At 34.8% G+C, this 25,122-nt stretch overlaps 1 protein-coding gene across 3 annotated transcripts in view; it reads left to right on the plus strand.

Moving 5' to 3' along the window:
• Positions 1–25,122, plus strand: part of CPEB4 (cytoplasmic polyadenylation element binding protein 4) — a 75,031-nt gene that overhangs the window by 16,657 nt on the left and 33,252 nt on the right. For 2 of the 3 annotated variants that reach the window (XM_036884843.2, XM_036884844.2), the window contains exons 2-3: positions 1,618–1,699; positions 19,632–19,682. In XM_036884843.2, the coding sequence (XP_036740738.1) occupies positions 1,618–1,699; positions 19,632–19,682 (133 nt within the window). The remainder of the gene's footprint in view (positions 1–1,617; positions 1,700–19,631; positions 19,683–25,122) is intronic. The other variant, XM_036884845.2, reaches the window with a different exon arrangement.

A 25,122-nucleotide genomic window follows, 5' to 3' on the forward strand; every position in this document is an offset into this window, starting at 1 on the left:
TTAATGGGGTGGTTCATAGATTGCTGGAAAGAGGACAAATCCAGCTTTCGTAGAATGAGATAGTAGAATATTGTATTAACTTCTTTCTCAAGTTAGGCCTCAAATCCACTTTGCTTCCAAAAGGATATGCAGAAGGATTTTGATTTAATTATAGCTCTTGATATGAGTAAGGTAAAAATAGAAGAGTCTCTCCCTTTTTGAACATGAACCCTTAGAAATTCTGATTCTGGCCGCATGTCCTCTTGGGTCTCTATAGACCAGGTTGAGAAGATGATGATGACTAGGAAAGAATCAGGAGGGAACATAGAAAGGATGTTCTGCAGTGAGCCGTACAAATTTCGAGCAGAGTAGTGCATTAAGGCACCTGCTCCCCATCCTCATCTTCACCCTGACTCCCACTCCCCGGAGAAAACCTGTAAAATCCTCTATTTTAAATATTGGATTATATCCAAATATAATTGTGCTTGGGGGCCTCAAGTTGCAGAGGTAAAAATGTTTGTATCATAAAACAATTCACTAAAGGAACATTCCTGAGTGTCTTCATGGGGTCTTCAGGAGGTGTGGTCCCTTATTTCAGGGGAGTATAATAATAGCACATGTAGTGTTATGGAAGGACAGAGGAGAAATGTCAGGTTGATTTAAAAAAATGCTCTTTCAGCCTTCAGGTTCTAGAAGTTAGCTAGGAAAGTAAAAAAAATGAGATCTCAGCAAGTTTTTAAAAAGGGGGAATAAGATGAGGTGATTTTTTTCTAAAAGCCAAAGCTTTGAGTTGAACAGTAATGTAGAAGAAAATATAATTGAAGAGGTTATAGAATCCTGCATGTCACATTTCCTTTGGAAGCCCCTTTTTCGTTACTGCTCTTGCAGTGGTCTTGCATGTGTTCATTCTTAAGGTGGTTCAGAAACAGGTATTACTGCTGTGTTTCAGTGTTTAAGTTTTAAATGTCTTCTTCCCCTACTTCTCTATCAAGCTAACTTTTAATATTATCTCTAGTACTTTTCATCCAGAAGAATGCCAAAGCAGTTGGGTCACTGTATATTTTAAGATTCCTCACCCACTCTTGAAATGCATTTTGTTAAGCCAGGGTTTAGACCAGCAGTGTTCGCCACACCCTTACTTCCCTTTAATTTTAATGGCAGCAGAAAAGAATACTTAGCCACTTACTGGTCTTACAGATATTTTATGACTATTTTCAAACCTCGGCTTATAAGAAAATGTAGCTATTCTTAATGGCATGTGTACATGCCAGTTTAGTAAATAACTACTGGAACAAGTTTAGAAAGCTTTGCCATATTACTGTGATCTTTAGGCAGGGAAAGATTATGAATTTTATTTTTGCATTTAATGTTCTTAACTTTATATGGAAATTAGTTTTAACAGTTTCTACTTTATTAGTAAAAACAATGTTTCTATTAAAAATGGAATAACCCTTGCTGAGCCCTGAGGTACTTATTTTTGTGGTTTGATGTTTTTTAAATATTAAAATATAGTTATAATGTACAGAGAGGGAGTAAAATTGCCATTTTTTAATCTATGTCCCCTTGAATGTAGCTTATTGTCTTCTTTGATAATTAAATGTGATTTTAAAAGTGTTTTGTGGCTGTTTGTGTTGACAGGATCGCCCCAGGACATTTGACATGCATTCACTGGAGAGTTCACTCATTGACATAATGAGAGCTGAAAATGATTCCATTAAAGGTAATTTTAAAAATGTAACTATATATTTGATTTTTAGTAAATAGTTAAAAACTTGTACTGTCTTTGTAATCTGATGAGCAATATGGCAAATATCATGGATTCATATTTCGTATCTAGTCAGGTCCATCAATTTTATACATATTCCTCTTTTTGTTAAAAAATCAAGCATACTTGATGGATATCCACTGTAGGCTGTCCACAGTACCGATTTTAGAACTCCAAGAATACTACTTGCTAAGGGCGGGCAGTTAACTGAAAAGACATGAACCACATACCTCATTTTTTATCTCAGGCAAAAACCGTTTAGTGCCTCAAACCTGTATGTCTATCCACCCATGATAGGGACTGTTCAAATGCTAGGAAGAGTTCAAATGTTGATGGATATTTTTGGCCTAGTTCACATTTTAAAAAATGGCCAACAGTTTCAAAGTTAAAATAAAGTTTGTCGTTCTTGAAATATCTCCTGTGTGTCATGTTAAGAAAAAAATAGTGCTATTCCCTGCTTGGATTCTGGTCTTAATTCTATTACCACTTAAGTAGTAATACTATTTTGGTCTCAATTCTATTACTAACTAGCTGTGTTATCTGGAATAAGACATTTCAGTTTGACTAGGCCTCAGTTTCTTCATCTTAATAATAAGGAACTTAGAATTACCCTCATAATAAAGGACTTATAATGGGGAACTTTAAAAGTAAAATACAGATGCCTGGGCCCTATCCCATTTGTGGGGTGGGGCTTGAAATGGTTTTAATGTCTTAGGTCATGCTCATTGTATAATCAGAATTGACAACTGCCAGACTAGATGTTCTCTGAGGGCCCTTCCCAGCTCTGATTTTGTGAAAGATGCCCCACAAAATATTTTTCTGTACAAAAATCTGTTTACTAGAAAGCAGGATTTAAAAAAAAAAAAAGAAATTTGGAATGTTTGATATATTGGTTCTCGCACTTAAGTTGTTCATTTGTTCGTTCATTCATTCATTCATGAGATTGCTTTGTGACAGACACAGCTTTGCACTGGCATCAAAGGTGACAAGGCAGCCTCTTGCTTCAAGTGGTAACCAGCCTGGCTGGCTTAGCTTTCCTCTGTGTTTGGTTTATCATATTACTGATGTGGTAAAAGTTTAAGTATTTCTCAACAGACCAATAATGGTACATTTTTTAATGAGGAAAGCTTTTTGAGGTCTGGAGAGATGAAAAATAATATATATGTGTAAAAATATGCATCTATCTGATGAGATAACTTTGAAATAAGAATATTTTGAAGATCTTTATTGAATTACACATGGAATTCTGATGGCTCACTCTAATCCAGATGCACTCTGTTTCTAAGGAGAGATGATGTCTCACTCAGAACTGGTTTTATTTTTGCCACTTCTTAGCACTCTGACTTTGGGTAGACATTCAGCCTCTTTCACTCTTCTTTTCATTCTCTCCTCAGAAAAATGAGGAGAGTCCAAGCCCCTTTCTGGTACTAGAAAAACCACATACTCTTTAAAAAGTAGCTAAAGGAAAAATCTGTGAATGATACCTGTGTCAGTTTTCTGGTTTTGTACTGAAGTGATGTAAGATGTTACCATTTGGGGGCAGTGGATGAAGGGTACAGGGGATCTCTCTGTACTATTTTTTCTTTTTTTTGCAACTTGCTTGAATCTATAATTATTTCAAAATGAAAAGTGCAGGAAAAGTTACTAAACAACATTTGTTTATTCTTAATGTATTTGATTCCTAAAGCAACATTTGTTTATTCTTAACGTATTTGATTCCTAAAGCTTCTTATGTACTAGATACCAGGGATAATAAATAATTAGAACTCATTTTCATGATAAGTGCTTATTTCTTTTATCAGAGAAAACACAGTTTACAAACAGCAACAGATATAAACTATTTTTATGTGTTTCTTCTAAAGAAGCATGTCTCTAACTAGCACTTAGTTGTGTGTAAAAGTTTGCACACATTATTCTAATAGGATTAACAGTAGCATTCCCTTTTTTTTTAAAGTCAGATATAGCCAGAACATCTTCTCTTCTAGTTTGCTAAATTACTGTGTGAAGTTCTGCTTTTATTCTATATTCCCTCTTTAATAACTTCCCAACAATTTTTACCTAAGTTTTTTAAAGCTGATTCTGTAGTATAATGAAAAATTAAGTCTGATGACAGAAAAATTTAAATCTCATGGGCCTTGTCTAGGAACATAAGCTTTTGTAAAACTGTGATTTATAAGAGGAAGTGTGGCTGAATGGGAAGACCATGGGTTTTGGAGTCAAATAGATCTATATTTAAATTGCCACTCTTCCACTACATTTTATGGGGGTTGTGAGAATTAAATGACATGATGTATCTATAAATAGCAGAATACTGCCTAGTTCATAGAAGATGCTCAATATATGGTATCAATTATTACTAAACAAATATTAAGTCTGTTCTCATACTTACCAAATGAGAAAGCCAGTTTCAATTTAAGTTTAAGTGCCAAGGTAACTAAAGTTATGTTAAATGAATTTTGTGTATTTTTTCCTTCAAAGAGGATTAAAGAGTCCACAGATTAATTTATGGTCCTAAAATTCCAGATTATAGTTATGCTTGATTTTTTTTAACCAAGATGATGGACTTTATATCACTATAGTCTTATCACTACTAAAATGGAATTTTGCTCAGAGGAATACTTTATTTCTCATCAAACTCTTTTCAGATTTAGATGGCTGTTAGGAAAACTATGCTTAACTTTTAACAGTTCTATTGTGAGATTTTGTTTAAGGAGTGCTAATAAAAGTTAAATATCTTAAAAATAAAATACATTGTCCTTTAAAAAAAGTATGTAAAACCTGCTTATCTATTTTGACAATAAATAAATAGCTTCCTCATGTGTTCTGCTTCCTTAGAAACAGAGAAAACAGAAAATGGGCATTAATTTTATGAAACTGGTAGAGAATAATATACCTGTCAGAAAAAAAAATAAGAAAATTCAGTTGAAATAATTAATTTGAGGATTGTTTTAAAAAACTCTACCATATGGAAGCAAATTTTATATTTGGGCCCCTTTTGTCTTAAAAATAATTTCATAAAATATATTATGCATAACCTCATTTATTTTTATCTTTCATTTGCAGTTCCTCATAGAAATACGATTTGTATGTATGTCTTATAGTAATGAAGCCTAAAGTTGATATAAGAACTATAAGTTGAATGAATCTATATGGCTATATTATTAAATTATATTTTTTAAAAAAACAAAGAAACAGAAAACTGAATTTGCCTTTTCCTTTTGGGGAAAAAAAAATCTCCCTTAACGTAGTGGGGTTAAAAATTTTATTTTTGTCATCAACAAACAAGATGCTTAATATGCATAAGAACTTGCAAATAATGGTTTTCAAGTTTCTTTATGAATCTGTTGTTGATTCCAGTTGGCTTCTTGGAAACCTTTTATCTTTTTTTTTTAACATTTTAACAAATGTTCAAAAGAAGTACCTAGCTTTCATTTCATAATTCATATTAGTTTTTTCTTACAGTTCATTTTTAAATAACTTTTTAAGAATTTTAAGGCTACTATCATTTTCTCCATGTGAAGAGATTTAGCTCTTTGGGAGGTAAAGTGTCCTCCCTCTACCTTATCTCCATGTTCTTTCTCTCATCAGCTGGTATGTCTGTATGTTATTTTTATCCACAAAATTGTGTATTGCCTTCTCCATAATCAACACTAGTGACAATCTGCAGAAGCTCTTCCCCAGAGACTGATTTCATTTTCTTTCTGCACATCCAGTCTCATAAGCTAAAAGCCTGAACTACAAACTAATTTTGAATTTTGATCTCCCAGCTGGCAGCTTGCACATTGCTACAATGTTATTAGGCTTATCAAATGTTTTCTTCACCTGGGCAGAAAAATCTTGTATTGTTGTAAATGCTCAGATGTTTAATGGAGAATATTGTACCCTACTGTTATTTGTTTTTGTTTTCTTGCCCATGGAATTGATACTTACTGTTTAGAAATGGAGCAGCACGAAATATATTAAAACCACATGCAAGTATATCTGTTTTCAGCCTTCAGCATAGGTTGGATACAGTGAAATAAAGGTTCATGAAGCAGTATTATATTCAGTGTATGCAGGAGAGACCTCTGAAAATTAAGGAACCTTTGTTTCTTTTCTGTGTATGAAAGGAATAAAGGACTACAGATAAAAACTAAGAAGTAGTAGTTTATGGAATGCACGCAGAGGGAGACAGCACTGGAATAAAGAGAAAAAATAGTACTTGAAAATTATTACATATCAGAGTAGAACAATCCAAAATTTCATAATAATGGTTGAGTATTTTAAATCCCATATATGAAAGCAATTAAATATCTTATTTGCTCCATTCCACTAGAAAGCCGAATGAGACAGCAAAATTATTGGGAGAACAAAGGCAGTCTGTAAATTGTCAAAACATTACAGTTGTTCTTCAGATATTAATTAAACTATGAGTCAGAATATCATCTTATTTTTCCTCAGAATGTTGTGAAGTTGAGTCTTTTTCTCTTCATGTTGTTATGGAATGAGTCTTGCTTTCAGTGTTTGGAAGGGGGAACTCAACATATCCACCCCAATCCATCTATGTTTCAGGCATTTTAAATACTTAATTTGAATGTAAGCAATGATGATTTCATTCAGAAATGAAAGTTATTTAAAGTGCCAGGCTTCTTCATATCCCCATGGAGCCTAAGGAACCTATTGCATACATAGAATAAGTAGTGGTAGTATGTTACATAGTCAGATATTTCTGCCTCACTTGCTTCATGCATTAATTTAATAAGAATTTATTTTAAGAGCTGAATCTATTCCAAAAATTCTATGCATTTAATTCCTGACTGCTGAAGGTATTGCGACCTTGCATTTTAAAATACTTCTGATATTTTTTTCTTTATCTACACATTAAATTTGGGGCCCTTCCCCCACAGTTTTTCATTACTGTGGGTTTGAAACAAATGCTTATATGAGTGGGCAAGTGATGATTCCATCTGTGCCTTGTTTCTTTGTTGCTAAGCAAAAGAATTTATAATCTCTCTAGAAGAAAATCATGAAACTCAGTGGAAAGTGTAGTACACAAAGCTTGTTACATTAATTTTATGTAAGTTTTTTTTTATATCATTGTAAGGGAGTATCAGAGTAATTATTTAAATCCTGTATTTTATAGTAGGGGGAGAGTGAAGTTAGTGCTACTTAAAAAAGATACCATATATAATGATCAGGAAACCTTTTCCTTTGATAAACAGTTCTCTTAATAGTCCTATATTTCAAATTGCAGTCACATAGTTCTCTATTTTAAAGAACAGATGTTGCATACTGATACAGATGTTTGAGAACAGATACTGCATACTGACTTTATGTAGACTGAGCTAACTCTAGAAATTCTCTATGAGAATTACTAAAAATAAGACTAAATTTGATATCATTCAGTTATAAATTCGAATTCTAGAGTAAATAAAATTTTAAGAAAAAAAAGGCACTCTTACAAAAATTAATTCTGTTGCTGTGTTAAAATGATTTATTTCAAATGGTGTAGGGGTATCATTTCTTACATATTTACCTTTTTCTAGTTAAATCAGTTTGCTTGTGGCAATATGGGAAAAGACTGCTGTGTGCCACTCTGCACCCACTGCCCCACTGCCTTTTTTAAAGCATTAAATAGACATTTTCTGTTAAGGGAGATACAATGGCACATGATACCAAGTTCCTTAAAGAAGAAATGGGTAAAGCAAACTGGCTACTTTTACTTGGATCCATAATCAAATTTCTCCTTCCATGTAAATTACCCTTACTTGGTGTCAGATGTCTTCTGGTGAACTGGGGGATCTTTAAATATTGCAAGTATTGAAGATTCAGAGCCCCCCAGACAGCTGCTCTGCTATCCTGGCTGGAGCCTTCCTAAACTCTGCTGGTTCTTTCTTGCTCTGTTTGGATGGTACCAAGTAATTCAAAGCAGCACAGCAGGGGAGTGACTGAGGTCTCTAGAGAGTAGAAAATTGCCTTACTTCTAGAAGCCTCATGAGTAACGGAGAAAAGCTGATAGCAAAGAATGCAGTTCAAATTCACCTACAATGAACTTTGTTGTGGCTATTTAGAAATGAAATAGTTTACTCTCCTTCTGCACTCTCCCCTTCCTGACTGCTGAAATGGAACATCCTAAACAGTCTTTCTCTTCTGCATGGACTAGTTGTGCCGGAGGATGGGACCTGGGCTTCTGTGTTGAGGTAACTTCCTTTGTGAGGAAGGAGAAGGCAAAGTAATAGGGCAAGATTTTCTTTGTATTACTGGTGCCAGGTGTATTTTTAATGTTGAACCACTATCTCCTTTCTGGTTTACTATTGGTCAGGATTTGTCAGATTTCTCACAGCACTGTGGCCAAGTTTACAAAGGTGGGGATTTTGAACAGTGTGACTGTACTTTTTACACTGGGAATTGTGTTTTTGTTTTGTTTTGTTTTTTAAGGGAATGAAGGGAAAGGGAAATGCCTGGGAGAACAAAATGTGATGTTTGTGAACATTGATGTGCTGATAGCATTGGATTGAAGTCTTCCTTTCTCTAGCCTCTGAACTGAAACCTACTCAGTTTGTACTAAATTCTGCTTGTACCTAGTCCAGATCCTCATCCACACAGTTTATTTCCATACCATGTACTTCTAAGTAAACAGTAGTGATCTTCTTCCCTCTGTCCTCCACACATTATGATAGAATATTGACCCTTGTTTTTATTTGTTCTGAAAATTATATAAGCAGTTGTCACAAAGGGGGAATTTGTCTTAACGTCATCTATGATGTGGATCCATACTTCTTTAAGCAGTCCCCTTTATCCGGAATGTTGAGCAAAAAGAATCTTATTTCAAGTCCTTAAAAATTGAGTAGTCATCTTAAAACATTGTTGAAACTCTGATTTACCTTGGTGAGAGTTGAAGGTATTAGGAGTAAGGGGGGAAGTGACGGTAAATTTATGTTACTAAAAGGCTAAAGAGACTAAACATTTTAAAAGATTGTTTAAACTTATCTTTTTTTTTTTTCTTTACAGATGTATTAAGGCTCACATATTTTCTGACTGTTGTGACTTAATTTTGTTTGACATACCTTGAGGGCAGGGATTGGTAAAGGAATAAACTATATGTAACAGTTAATACTTTTAAATAAATAACAAATCAGAAAACAAGCAACAATCAGCTATCAAATTAACAAGTGCTTATTCTGTAATGTCTTACATTTTCACTTTAAAGTATTGTGTACAGCTTAATAAGTATAGGTATTACCACGTGGACAGATACTATTTTCCATTCAGAAATGAAATCTGAATGACATTAAGTAGTAAGGTTTTCAGACTTTGCCAGTAGTTGTCAGCATTAAATATTAGAGACCTCCCTACGTTATAAAAAAGTAGGAGGAGGTCCAGAACATATATAAAACTCTGTTTTGTTCCTGCTTCACAACCAAATTAATAATAGCATATTGTGTACCTTCTGATAGTGTCACTGATTTTTCTGTTTTTCTCCTTCTGTTATAAAAATCTATAGAGAGGTAACTTACTGTATCATTTCCTGACAGCTTACTAGAACAGCTCTATATACTTATACTAGTATCTGCCTAATGAAAGCCCTTTTGATAATGGATTAATACAATAAGGACTTGTCCATGAAGGTGTTAAGACTTTCCTTGATTCTGTTATATGATCCTGGAATTGTTATTTGCTGACTTTTGAGGGAAGGGAAGAAATGTCACCTGATTTGTAGCAGTCATAAAAATATCCAAGATTATCTTTGCATTCAGTTTAGCAACAGGAAGGAGTGAACAGTTGCACAATAGTTCCACAATATTATGTCTTCCTTGATACCCAGTGAATTTCTACCTTAATATCATATGTAATTGATTCATTTATCAGCTGTTATATGCCTGTTTATGAATTTCTCTACCCACTGCTCCTTATTTTTTCCCTTCATGTTGCTACTATTCTATCAAAATGAAAAGAGGGAAGTAAGAGAAAACTCAGTGATTTTGTTGCTGTTCAGCTGTAAATATTTGTAAAAGGAATACTTTTAAAATAATTTTAAACTAGTCACTACTTTTTGAATCAGATATTTGAGAAGTCCAGGCTTGCTCTGGGCTTCATTATTTTGCCTAATTGAACTAATTTCTGAATTCAGTCCCGCACTAGTGCACACTGTTCTGAAAGCAAGGCTTTGTTTTATTCTGGGTATTACCTGGTAACCAGTCAATTAACAGTGGAACTCTGAAAGGAAAGCAGTTCCATAATCTCTTTGGAGTCCAACTGGGCTGATGCCAGTTGCTATACTATATACATTGGGAAAGAGGAGGAGGAATCAACCACTTAGAGGACCCTTTTTTAATTCTTGAGAAGCCAGTAATAAAGTACAAATCTTAATTCTAAAGAGCAGCTGTGATAATTGAAGTATAAACAAAAGAAAAAAATTAATTTATACTGGCTAAAATATTCCAAATAGTAAATATCTGGCATGGTTAATTAAATTGAGATATTTAAATTAGCCTCTTAATTTATTTATTGTAAGTGAGCAGAAATTACTAACTTATAAAAGACTTTCCCAAATTTTAAGAAATAAAAAGAGAAGCATTTAGGATTATGTTCAACCTGACTCTGCTATTAGCAGTTACGAGGCCTTCAGTCGGTCACTTCTCTCTTAATCTTGGATTCTTCATCTGTAAATGGAGGGACTGAATTTAGTTTTAAATTGCAATCAGCATTTCCATCCAGTGTCTCTGCCAAGCTATTCATAAGTGACAAAATTGAAGATTTTTATAGTTTAATGGCTGAAAAAGCATAGGAATTTCATGTGAGTTTGGGTGTGGCAGTATTTAATATTGAGTAGCTTGTAGAAGGGTTATAATCAGAAATCAATGAAATTCAGTTGATTAAATGAAGGCTTTGCTCCTAGATTGCATCTTTTCTTTCTGAAATAGGTTTAAAACTATTATGTTTAGGAGGCAGTTGTTTGCAGTTGGCCTTATGAAATCATTCTGATCTCAATTTGTGGACCACAGGCCTCTTCAGCCATGGGAATCATGTGATGAGGACCAAGCATATGAACCTTTTAGGACCAAACATTCCAGTTAGATAAATTTTTACATATGCATGATTATCTTCCAAAAGCATGTGTTTGCTGATGTAATTAAAATACATTTAAAGGTGTTGCCAAATTCACAGTAACCTTTTATTATTAAGGTTTTTTTTTGGTTGGTGTTTTGCTTGTAATAGTCACTGGAGTGGGGGTTGGGAGCTTCAGTTGTTAGTTGTATCATGGTGGTGAGCCTCTGAAGTATTTTGATCAAAATAGGGCTTAAAAATTAAAAAGTTTATGAAACATGGTTCTGGAGAACTTCTCTAATTGTTCTGCTTTAAACTCCTGCCATTAAAATGTTCTCCATTACCAAAAAGAACATAGTACAGAAAGAAATTTAATAGACGAAATGGTGAGGAGGATGGAGATGAATGAAGAGATCACTTATACTAGATTATCATGCCCCTGCCACCCCCCAGTAGCATTTTGGAGCTTTGTCTCTGACATCTGAAGCCATCTTTTTGCCCTTTGAGGCAGGGCTAGGAGAGTGGGCTATTTAGGTTATATCTAGCACACCACCAGGGAACAGGGAGCCATGTAATGAGAGGTGCACCATGAGGTTGGGTAATAGGGCAGCCCTTGTTAGGAGGAGACAGCCTTCTTTCAAGTACATAGTTTAAAGTATCTTACATTTATATCCCAGTTCCACAAACATTTGAGTATATTCCACATATCAAGTAGTAGTGGTAGATCAAAGGATAGATTTAATTTTGGGGGGTTTTACATTTTCCTTTTTTGAGGTAGACTTGGACATCTTGTATAGGAAGCAGTGTTAACAGTCAGTTACAAGTGAAAGGGCACTTTCTTCTGAAACCATTTCTCTGACTTGTATTTTGTGCCTCTTCTGAGATTTATCTCTAATTTAGATCCTTGCAGTAACCTTTTATGTGAGTTTTGTGATCTCCATTTAATTGAAGAAATTGAAGTTCAGAGAGATACAACAGCTTCTGTAAAGTCGCTCAACTAATGGGTATCGAGAAGATCATGATAGGAACATACAGCCTTCAGCTCCTGTTTCAATAGCTTAGGCATTTATTGTGTAGTATTTAAGAGGGAAACAGCAAAAACTTTAGATAGAGAGTAAGCATTAAACTTTCTTAATTTCTATTTAGGAGACTAGGTACAGAATTTAAGATCTGTATTTTATTATAATGCTCTATAAAAGATTCAGGTTTCAAACCTCCTAGTTTCTTATTGAAGGGTGCCTTATTGGGCACTGAGGTCAGATAGGTTCACTGAGGGAACTTTTCCAAGCTGTCTTGTTCTTTTCCCTGACTGTGATTCACCAGAGCTGTCATGAGACTTAAGTGTGTGTATTCCTGAAGTGATTCAGATATACTGCGCTCTCTCTCGACCCCCATCTTCACTTTGAAAACCACTTTGGATATGTACGCAATATTTAGAGCTGTGGGAGGCCGTTCATCCAACAGATACTATCAAACAGCTACTGTGTGCAAGGCACTATTTTAGGCTGTGGGAATATAGCAGGAAATAAAAACAAAAACTCCTGGCCTCATTCAGCTTATTCTCCAAACAATTAGCAGATATCTTTGAACAGCCTGTTTATTATTTCATTTTGAAGTCTAATAAATAAGAGGAAGACTCAGTGCCTTGAGTATTGATAGGAGAAAACAGGAACTGGGCCTTCTGAGAAATAACAAAACATGAGATTAGGTTAGGCATGAAATTCAAGCACATTCTTTATTAAGGTTCAATAAGTCATCAGAATTTATATTAAGTAAATGCTTAGAGTTGATGATAGGCTAGGTATGTGTGTAGAAAGCCAACCAGTGACTTTGATGATTGCTTTTTGGGTTTTGGACTTATGTTACCGGTTTTAAGAGCAGCTTATCTCTCTTACCTCTAGTTTTCAGTCATTTGCCAGCAACTTAGTTTATGGTCTATAGGGATTTCTTAAGTGTGTCTTTATCTTCTTCTATGTTCAGAGTCATAACAGAGAGCCATTTCTCAAAATCATTTTTACCTTGGGGCCAGTCCTACAGTCTTTTATGTTTATTCACTGGTTCTGTTAAAATATGTCTCTTGTAACACATGCTTCTTTTAAATAAACCTGTTAGCAAGGTAAGAGAATTTTCATTTACTGCCTTGGCTTTCTTTCTAGATTAATTAAAACTTTTCTACTACCTGTTAGTCTGTTTTCCACTTTTCTTTCCCTAATATTATTGTTTCTTTCTTTTTTTAACTGGTTTTGGGTGGATTAAATTTGGACAAAAACAATGCCTAGTTTCTAAAAGCTTTAAAAAATTGCCATTAATCACTAGTATCATAACATCCTCTTAAGGCAAGTTATCTTGTTGCTCTGTCCTCTAAATGTAGCATCCAGAGTCAGAAGGCCTCTGGCAGGGATAAAAATAGCCTTCCTGCTTGCTGGTTTGTTGTTAGGTTTACTGGCAGTAGGAAATCTTTTGAATTCCTTAATTGGGTCAGCTCTCTGCAGTTTCTCTCAAGACAGTTCCTTCTGCCTGAAATTTTTATTAGATGCTTTCAGATCTTGCAATTTTGCACCTGCTCTGGTGCAAAGTAAGGATAGTCTTTTTCTATCTGAAACCTTCCACAATCTATAGATATTTCTCCCATTGACTTTACTTATAGATAAATGTTATTTTCTTTTGCCACTGTCAACATCTGTTTTTCAACTATCATATCACAAATGAAAAATTAATTTTGAGCCTTTGGTACAAAAGGAAGATACTCCCTGGTTTTATCAAAAAGGAAAAATTTCTAATTAAATTTTCAACGTTTTCATTTCCTAAAATATTTGTGCTACTTTGCCAGTTTAGCTATTATGAAAGTGAGGAATTAGGCTTTTTCTCTTCTCTCCCCCAGAGAAGAATTATATCCCTGTTTGTAACCAAGAATATTAGCAAACTGATTTCTCTGAAGCTGAAAAAAATCCCCCAGATGGCCACACCCTTCTCCTAGATTCCAGTTGGACCTCATTTGAATAAAAAAATCCTTCCTCTTTCTCTGACAAATGGAAAATTGTTGGTTTATCTCTGGCTCATAGTTGGGGAGGGGGAAAGGAGTCAATTGAACATCTACTCTATACAGAGGGACTTTTCTGGGCATTCTGTAAAAATTGTCTCATGAAATTCTCACAACAGCCTTGTGAAGTAAATGGAAGTAACTGTTTTACTGAGGTTCAGAGATAGTAAGTAATTTGACCTCACTCACACTGTGGGATTGGTCTGACCCTCTACCCTTTTCACTGCATGTTCCACAGCAGAAAGCTCACCAATTGCTGGCTTTGCTTCAGTCATTCAGAGCTACTTATTGAGCACCTTTCTTTGTTCCAAGCACTGGACGCAAGATCCAAAATCTGTCTTCAATGATTTGTTGCCCTGTAGAAAGAGAGAGTTTAGAAATAGGTAACTTAAACATAATATAATAAGTGTCAAGTGTGTTGCATGGAGTACTGAGGGGTATCTGAACCAGAGAGCAGTTGTCTTGGGGCAGGGAAGACTTTCCATAGGATGAGGCCTAAGAGAGGACCAAAGGGTGGGGGCTTAAGTGGTGAGACATTGGGAGCAGAGAGAGAGGAGGCATTCCAGGCAGGGGAAGGAACCCAGAAGTAAAAGTTAATGGGCCAGTAGTTCTGAATGTCTGGAATACCTAATGTGGGGAGGGGAAATGGCAGTATGGAGAAATGAACCTGGAGAGAGAGGCAGGAGAATTCAAGTATTTGTAAGCCCTGGCTTTTTAACTGAAAGCCAGGTCTGTCACAGAGAGGGGTTTTGTTTAGCCTGAACTCTGTGTGTGTGTAACTTAAATGTCTCTTTGTGAGAAGAAGCAAGACTCTCCAGTGAGAAGGAGCAAGACTCTCCAGTTGATGTCAGTCCCAGCCAGTTCCTCCCTTGTGATTTCATATGGCAATGTCTTTACCAGAAGTTGGTTGTATCACAGATAGGTCAGGGGATAGTTGGGGTTACTGATGGTTACTGATACTGATTTGGGGAATTGTTTTTAGGTCAATAGAATGAATTATTAAAAATAGTTATCTTTCTGTCATTAAATGACAGAATATATTGTATACATTTTTATTCATATTTCTATGTGGTCTTCATTTGTATAAGTATAAAGTTGGTATTGAAAAACTGAATTTATTACACATTTCTTGAGCCATGCATGCCATGCTTTGTCCAGGTCCCCACAGCGCCATCTTGCTGCAAAACTCAGGCAGTGTTGGTAAAAGCAACAGATGCAGAAAAAGGCAGGTGGAGCACCTCCTTAAAAAATTATTTTTGGCAGTTCAGTTTTGACTTACCCATGAACTAAATAAAATTAGCAGGAATAGAGGTAAGAGGAGTACCTCTCATACCTCGGCAACAGCAGCAAATTTATGTGTATGTATATATGCATGTGTGTGTTGTGTGTATAAATCTTTGACTACCTTAAAAATGGGCCTAAGCCATACTTACCTTTTCCTATTAGGAATTTTTAATGGTGTGCACTGAAATTCCCTCCCTTTTCTTTGGGGTATCTAACTTTTTTTGGTGTCAGTCAAAAAATTAACTTAGAATTTCATACTGCTTTCATTTTATAGGACTGCATGGCTATATTTTGGACAACCTTGCAGAGTTATCCCCTAATATCATTCCTTGGCCTATACCATGTCACCAACAATACTGGCATGACTGAAAAAGAGAAGGTCATCACATGAACTCTAATAGCACTGTAGAACATTTAATATTTTTTGGTGTGTGTGTTTGTATATTTGAAATAGCAGTATTTATTATATCATTCCTGCTGAATTATCACTGTCAATATCTGGTTTACGTTTTAGAAAAAAGCTATTTTGTCTAATTTTGAAAGTAGTATGTACGTATACTACTAATATATTAGAGTATTTCTTTCTAGTTTCTTCTCCCTTCATCTCACTGACTAGGTTGCTTTAGTTAATGCCTTAAAAGAATGTGATAGTACATACTGTTCTTTTGAGCACCTCCTTCCCCCAGCAATTCTTAGTCAGTGTGGTTGGTGTAAATATTGGTTCTCTCCAACTCAAAAATACCTAGCATAGAATTGCCTGTTTGGAGTATGATCTTTTCTATGCTATAGAATCTGGTAGTCTAGTTCTCCAGAGTAACACTGTATCAGTTGCCTATATTTGGCTAGGTTGAGTCATGTCACCAAATATAGTCTATGCCTTTTGCATGATGTATGCCAGACTTCTCCAAATGCCACAACTGACCTCCAGAGACTACTACTTTCCTGTCATATTGTCCCTTAAGATTAGGACTGCTGATCAGGTAGATTTCTTTATATTTATAACACAGTCAATAGCAAGAGGCTTCAAAGATTGAATTTCATCCAGCAAATAGGTTCATGTGCCTGAAATCCAAATGCCCTTCTTTTCCCTTGAGGAATTCAGTTCTAAATATGCCCAAATCTGGATTATGTTTTTGGATAGATGAATTATCAAAAACAACCAAAAACCCCAAACTCTGGGTTATATTAAATTCAGATAGCTCAGTTATTTTTATTTTATTTTGCTTTATTCCTTTGTGAAATGCTGGTGTTTTAAGTTCAGTGGAATGAACTCATTGAATGCTTACCTGGTGCCCAAGCAGGAGACTCATGGTACCTAGGTAAAAGAGTTCTAATTCAAAAGGGGGGAGGTGGGTATTGTGTAAAATAGAAAAGAAATTTAGCCGCCCATGGCTGAAATGATTATCTAAGAAGGTTGGCCATTGCAACACAGCTAGAAATAAAAATTTAAATTTGGTTAGTTAATTTAAAAAGGGAGTTTCCTCTTTGGGAAAGGTGCCCTGAGGAGAGGGGTGAAATTGAAAAATACCCTCCATTGGGAACAGAGAAAGAGAGACACTGTCTCAGACAAGGGAGGAGGATTGTCAGTAGTCTAGCCATAGAATAAAGCAGAAATGACAGTGTAAATTGGCATGCAGAGAGGACATTAGAGCAGAGATGAAAGAAGTACAAGAACATATGAAAGGTTTGTAGAAGACTGTAAAGTCCCATGGCACTTAAATGGGAGCTTCAGGTTTCCAGAAAGAAAGTGATATGTATTATCCATAATAGATTTCATGAATGGATGACTCTAGATATTTTAATTGTAGAAAGAATTTATAGGATAGGGCAGACATGTTAAGAAAGCATTATCAAAGTTTTTTTGAAAAGTTTTAAGTGTCATTGCTTGTACTTAAAATTGAAGTAGAAAGCATTATTAATGATTAACAAAATGTCACAGGTGTATTTGCTACTCAGAGGCCAAAATGGATTCCAACCTGACAGGACTCATATCACAAGACCAGGGTAAAAAATTAAAAACAAGTATCACTTTCAGAGTTAAACTGAACTTTGCCAATGGTTCTTCAGTGCCCTATTGTCTTAGATGAAGGGTAGAATTACCATAATCAAAAGTCTAAAGAACAAAAAAAGTATCAAAGGTCACCTATCTTGGGGATAGAGGATATCATCTCTTTAGGAGATGTGCTGTGAGGCAAACTCTGAAAACTTGACTTAAGGGACATTTTTGTGCCTATCAAGTTGAAATATTCTTCTTATATGTCTCCTTAAAAGGTACCCAAAAGGTGAATTTCTGGTAAGGTGGAACTTGATTTGTCAACTGGGCCAGCCAGTAAATAAATTTGGTAATTTATCTTTTAGATTATCATTATTAATTATCCCTTATTGGCATCTAATAAAAAGCATTATAGTTCATATAGAATAGCTTTGGTTTCAACTAGAATGTTAGCATTAAAAATATTGGATTATCTGCTTAGAAATAAAACATTTCCTCTTTCCTTCAATTAATATAGTTAAATATTTTTGCTTCTGAATTGACTTATATCAGCTTTTAAAAAATGTTTTATGGTAAATAAAAATGGTATATGGTATATGTGATAGCTCCCATTTACTAGAGAGTTTTATAGCTATAAAATTATACATATGTTCCATTACAGAAAATCAGCTGCTGCTTTGAGCTAACTGATTCAGATACAATACTTACTACCTCATAAGTTTTAAGCAGTTAAGGTCAAGTTCTTATTCCAGCATCTCAAGTCTATGATTAAAAAATATATATACTTGTAATAGGATATATGATATGGGCTTGTAATTAAAGCAGTTCAAATGGAATTCACTGGTTTTAGTTATACTTGGCCATATATATATTAGCATTAAAACATGAAGTCAATTTTTAGGAAGAAATTGAAATATCAGAGTTAGATTTTACATCCTCTTTTCCCATCTCCATCCCTACCTCCATTCTCTAAATAAGAACAAGCTGAAATTTAAGTGGAAAACTTAACAACTTAATAATAATAATAAATTCTTGTACTTCATTTTAAATTCTAGGAAAATTATTAAGTTTAGGTTTTGTTTCATATTAGGCTTCATGTAAGCTTAGATATGGATTAATTAAAACTATTAGGAGTAGAGAACATTTATGGCTTGAGTTCATTTCTTTGGAGACTATTTGAAAGATGCAGAATTTTGAGACATTGAAGGACCTTTGAAGCCAAAAGTCTCTTTCTAAATAGTTGTAAATATAAGACTGTTGGAATGATGGGGCTCTATATTAGCTCTGGTTCCCATAGTATTTAATGGAACTAGATAGTCTTCCTGGTATCTGGAAGGCTTGCCCTAGCATTATGGCATTAGAGAACCTCTGCAGACCCTCTTTTCTATAGTTTTGCAAAGTCTGCTAAGATTCTCTGAGATCGGAGTTTGGTTTGCTGTTTCCTAATGGAATGTTGGTAATTCTGAGTCAATTTAAGATTCTCACATTACTACTGATTTATAGAGTGCTGGACTGTGGTAGATAATTAACAATCAAGTTCCCCTATCCATTCCTTAAATGAGCAAGACTTGTTTAGGGTTTGCCACCATTCCTATGAAGGTGGGTATAGATGAGCATGTGGAATATGGAGATTTAAAAGTGTTGCCATAGTGATTTTTATAACTTAGAGCATAGAACTCAGATATGCATCATAGTATGTGTATGTGTTATACACTCAGAAGTAGGTAATGGTATGTGGTCTAGATACTTCAGCTTACTTATAAAAACTCCAAAACAGAAATGGGATTCTCTATAAATGGAGAAAGCCCAGTGCCATTTCTGCCTTTTATTTGTGGCTACCAGTTTGGAAGATGGCGCATCCTCCAAAAATTTTAGTCCCTTCACAAATTCTTTTGTGATGGCCATTTGGGTGCCCATTTTAGGTTCAAAACTAGTTTTTGAACCACTTCAAAACTGAAAGGAAACTAACCTAGCATTTATTGAGTGCCTCCTATACTCTGTGCTTTGATATTTTGTCATGTGTAAATACAATAATGTTTTTCTTTACCTTCTGTGCTTTCCCCCCACCCAAACGTGAATTTAGACGCATTGTCATGCCTGTACATGTAGGCATAAGCCTGGCACTTTTGTTATGATTTATATAGGAAAATAATCCTGCTAATGACATACTTTTAAAAAACAACAACAAAAAATACACACATGGGCAGAAAAGGTGATGATTGTTATTATGAGTTGGTATTAGAACATAATGTTATAAAGAAAATTTCTTTGTTATGGGGAGTTGGAAATAAGAGTGACTGAACAGTTAAACGTGATGGGTATTTTATTTCCCACTTTCAATCTTTACCTTCTTTAATGTTTGTGAACATGCTTATTGATATGTCCTCTGACTCACTGTGTTCATTAGCACAGCAAAGTTTGATCCCATAATAAAGCTTTTTAATATTTTATCTATTAAAGCAATTAATTCAGCTTTGTTATTGAATATGTTTAAACCATCCATGAAAAAAATAAATTTAGTAACGGCCTTCTTTTACCTTCAGGTCGTCTAAACTATTCATATCCAGGATCCGATAGCTCTCTGCTTATTAATGGTAAGTGATAATTGATTTACCCTAGTGGAAGTTTGCAGAATGAAACAAGCTAGTACTAGGTGAGAAAATACAGTAGTTAGATTTTCTAATAAATAGAGAAATGACATTAGTTTGTTCTGTAATAATAATTACAAGTTTCTGTTAATCTGTCAGCTAATTTATGAGTAATTATTTGTCCATCAAATTGTGGCAGGAACTTGTTTTAAACTTTGAGTGCCAATTAATTCTCTGTCTTGAAATTGGGGACAATAAGATAAATAAAAATCCCATAATGATACCTAAAGAATGGCTTAATCTAACATTAGCTTCTGTAGAGTGACCTTTGAAATGTCAACATGAGAACCATTTCCATGTAGTTGGAAAAATGTTCCAGGAGAAACAGAAAGTAATCAGAGATCTGAAACCAGAAAAAGCAGCCTGAGACCACAAGGCTTGACATTGCAAAGGACAAGGTCATTCACTGTTTGCTGTCTAATGAGAACAAGAGAAATGAAGTTTTACTGGCCTTTACTGTGCCCTTGGTAAATTCTCCTTGCCTGTTCTAAATATTACCAATGTGCTTTTAAGTTCCCCTTTTCATGTGCATATGCTGAAATAAACTAACTCCCACAGGGGAGGAGGGGCCATCTACTTATAGAAGGAATTAAAGAATCAAAAAGTATGTAGTTTCTGGTATAGTTTAATTGGGTAGAATACAAAGGTATTCTTCACTTCTTTTCTGTTCATTTACTATTGAATAGAGATTTCACATTTGTGTATTTATAATGCCTTTCATTTGTCAAAGCTCATTTTGATTCCAACCATCCCTAAGAAGTGTTCTTTACTAAATAGCTATAGTCTCACCACTCCAAAAGCAAAACAAAACCAAAAAAACCCCACCTATTCTTTGTCTATGGTACATTGTGATTGGGGGATTAAAATTTATTTTTATGACTAGATCTATTTTTGGTTAGTGTTTGAAATTAGTGTTATGTAGAGCATAGGATTGTTGAGCCAGGTAAAGTTAGAAGGAGATTTGATTTATGAGAGTTGCTGTGGGTACATCAGATTTCGGGACACTCTAAACAGTTTATAAAAACCTTACTTGTTCATCATCAGACTTGGTCTTTTTGTGTTACAGCTGCCACAAATAATGTCAAAATATAATATTCCATCATAAATGTGTGTGGACCAAAAATGAAACCCAGTGGTGACAGTGGCATCAGAATAAGGGGGAATAATGATTGCCATTCCTAGCAGGGTTTTAGGTTTTCTGGTGGAAGGAGTTCCATAGTCCATGTGTTGGAAATTGCAGTGAACCAAGGTTGGGGATACTGCCGTGTGATCTTGGGCAAAGTGATCAACACTTTTTTTTTGTCCCAATTCCCTGATGCAGTTGCCAAATTAGATCAGTTGCTTCTGGGGTTCATCTTTGTTGAGGTGAGAAAAATGAACACTTTCTTGTGGGTTTTCCTTAAAGGTAAATTCATATATATTTTTTAAAAAGGCTATTATTACAAGGTTGCCTCTTCCCTCCCTCGCCCATTAATATTGTTTCTTTTATGACTAGACTATTTTTTGATGACCATTATTTAGCAAAGAAAAAAAGTAAGGGTAACTTCCCTCCATATATCTTACATTTAAAAATTTTACTGGTCCATAGACTCTAGAAGGGGACTACATGGTTTTTATTGTTGTGTACATGGAAATTTTGTTTATTAGGTAGATATACTAGCTGAGGTTAATATAATCTCAAATTGAAAGATAGGAGGGTACAGAACAAATTGATGTCAAAAAGGGGATTCTTGCTGACTCCTCAAGCAAGACCCCAGAGTGTGGGGTTATGACTGCCATGGTCTCAGATCTAATATTCAGCTTCAGAGGGTCCCAGAACTTGATTTTATCAGACTTGTTCCTAATAACCAACCAACTAGGACCAGATGCCAATTTATACATTTTTAATAAGGAATAAAAATTCTAGGCAGACCAGATGCCAAAGCTGACTGAACGACTCATTCTTTCTCCAATAGTAAAACCAAAACTATAGCAGAAGATTGCTTGAAAATGATGAAATTAAAGCAAGGTAGAGGTGGAGGGATGTTGAGACAATTTCTTGGTCTCCTTGACTTAGGTGAAAGCATTGCCATTCTCTTCAGTCAAGTTCATGAAACATCCTGTGGTGGATTGCTTCTATAGATAAATTGATTCTTTCCAGCCTTGTTCTCAATTTAGCCCAGGATTTGGGGGCACCCATCTTGCAAATCTAGCGTAAAGCATTAATTGTACTTAATGAAGATAAATTCAAGAATCATAAATACTACCCATCTCATAGGATTGTGGGGAAGATTGAATGCATGTGAATCACTTAGCATAGCACCTGGCACTCAGGCAAATTAAAATAATTAGACTGTCTCTTTTTTTGATTTGGAATATTAGTGCTAAGAATTTATAAGGAAAAAAACAAAAAATAAGGTACTAAGGATGAGCTTGTAAAAACTGTAGGGTTGATTGTACTTTCTTTGTCTATTATTGAGATGGATAACCTAAAACTTCCTTTATTCACTTTTAAATGCAGTCCCTTTGCATCTTACATCCATGCAGCCTTTTCTTAAAACTGAGAATAAAAGCCTCTAATACATTGTGTTGCTTTACATTCATTATTCATTTTTATGACCTTAAGAAACTATAAGGGCCTCTTCTCCCCTGTCTACCATAAATCGTCTACTCAGGCTTTTAAAAACTTTTAGGAAGGTGATTATATAACTATTCTACTTTGTTTTCAACTGTAACTTTCGAGTTTCTTTTCCAGCCTCTGTTGAGTTGAAAGCCATTCTTGTTTTGTTTGGAATAAAAATATGGAAGAACTGTTTACTCTCTTTCTGGCATGAACATTTTAATTTTGACTATGATTTTTATGTATACTTTGTTTTGAATTTTCAAGCAATCTCAAAATTTTTTAGAAAGAAGTGAGTTTAAACCCTAAATAAATAAAAAGGAAAAAGATTCAGAGTAGTCTACCAGCTTCAGCAATTTATATTGGAATAATACTGGAATTTGCATGTACAAAGATAAAAAGGGCTTACTCATCCAGGGGATCAAATTACTTCTTTTTTCTTGGCCATGCCCAATCATTAGTTTTCAATGCTATCCACTAACCTTCATATGCCACTTGTGACTTTTAAAGGACATTATCAGTATATCAACAAATAATCATTAAACTGTGTTAAGAATGTTGTACTGGACATTCTAGGAAATTACTCAGTGTATTGCTGTGTTACTAGTTGTGGAGACTTTTTTGAGAGGCATTCTTGGGGAAAATCCTTGAATTTTAAATATATAAAAAAACAGACTTTCTAGCTACTTTTTGACTGCTATGTTAGTTTTCTAGGGCTGCCATAACAGGTACCCAGATTGGTGGCTTAAACAGCCTCCAGTCCTGGAGGCTAGAAGTCCAAGATCAAGGTGTCAGCAGGGTTGATTTCCTCCGAGACCTCTCTACTTGCCTTGTAGATGGCTGCCTTCTACTTGTGTCTTCGTGTGATTTTTCCTCTGTGAATGTCTGTGTCTTAATCTTTTTGTATTAAGACATCAGTCATACCGGATTAGGGTTTACACCTCTAACATCATTTAACCCTAATTACCTCTTTAAAGACTCTGTATCCAAATACAGTCACATTATGAGGTTCTAGGGGGTTAGGACTTCACCACAGGTATTTGAGGCAGAAACACAGTTCATCCCATAACTGATACCTCTTCTGAGTAAATTTCTTATAATAGGAATACAGTTAAAATATCAATTTTATGCTTATGAAAAGCAAGCCTGAAACTTAGATTCTCACCTAAGTCAGAAAGGAGGGCTAGGCATAGGCCAGACTTACCTCAGATACCTTTTGTGTATCTTGGTTTAGCTTTGAGGTAGGTATCAGATTAAAAGATTAATTTTTCCTCTTACCCATCTTGAAAATTTACTTTGTCTGAGAAAACTAACACATAAAACCTCCCCACCACATCTGTATAAAAGTGCTTATGTACTTTTTTCTCAACTTCTCATTCAATTTCTTTAGCCCTTAAGATTAGTTGCTCCAAAAATGAATCTTGTGGCTGGGAAAATTATAGAACAGTAACAAAGTATGTTAGCTCTTAATAAACTTATGTATGTATGTGAATGTCTTTCACTTAGAAGCATCAGCTAAAATATTTGCTTGTCTTAGAGGAGGAGATTAGTAACAGATCTTTAAAGCTTAGCATAGAAGGTTAGCATCTTTTAGGTACAGGTCTTTGGAATGCAAGGGGTGGGGGAGGGGCAGAAATCTATGAAAGGAGAGGGTATAATTTACCCAGGAGAAATGTAGATTATAGTCACTTACAGAAAATGTATATGATATGGTTCTTACTGCCACAATAAGGAGCATGTTGAAAGATCCCTTTGTGAAAAAGATGAAATCCTACTGTAAACTCTAAAGTGCTCTACAATTGCTAGCCTTAGTTTACTTCTGAGGGAAGGAGAAAATTACTAATTTACCAAGCATCTGATTATCTGACCAGTATACTTTGTTATTCTCTCATCAGCTCTCCTTTTTTATAAATAAGAACAAATACAGAAACTAGAGTTATAGTCTCTGCCTTTATCTAAGATAGCTCTTACAAATAATACTCTCATATCTTTACTGTATTTTATCAACATTCTTTGAATATCGTATCAACAAGCTAATATAAACATAAACCAATATGACATAGGTAATCCTAACTAGTAAGCATGTATCTAGAATAATTCTGTGATAATGAATTTATTAAATTAGGGGTTAATTTCATAAAATTCTTTAAAATGATTCTTTGAGTCTTTGTTGAATTGTATGCCTGGGTCTTTGTGATGACTGTGCTTTTTTGTTCTACCATCTTTGTTTTTTTGTTAACAGATTGACACCTTTTATCTTTCAGCCTTTGTTTTGGGTCTTTTTAATTGATTTACTAGTTTGACTAATTCCCCCGTGTACTTTTCTTTTTAGTCCTCCTGGAAAAAGCGCTTATTTGATAACATTTTTTAATTTGAGCCTCTCCTTGTTTTTCCAAATAGGATTGCTCTCTACCTTCTTAACATAGGGGCAATGAGAGATACATGGAGAACATTTAGGTAGGCCAGAGTAACATGAATGGATGGTTTGGTACAGAAATAGTACAGAAAAGGATAAACAAGACATGAAATCTTTCTTTCCTTCCCCATCACAGCTCCTCTCCCCAAAGGTTCTGTGATTCTTTCTAGAAAAAAGATTTATGCATGCCCCCACATATCTATTTACATTTTATTTATTTTTAAATTTACATAAGAATCATATTAGACACACTTTGGAACCTCATGCAAGCTACATCTTAGAGAGCTTTAGATATCAGCACATGAATATGTTTCACTTTTTTAAAGTGGCTGCATACATGGTATTCTTATGCATGTATCACTATTATGGAT

Source organism: Manis pentadactyla, chromosome 2 (assembly GCF_030020395.1).
Source record: "Manis pentadactyla isolate mManPen7 chromosome 2, mManPen7.hap1, whole genome shotgun sequence".
In the NCBI taxonomy this organism is placed as follows: Eukaryota; Metazoa; Chordata; class Mammalia; order Pholidota; family Manidae; genus Manis; species Manis pentadactyla.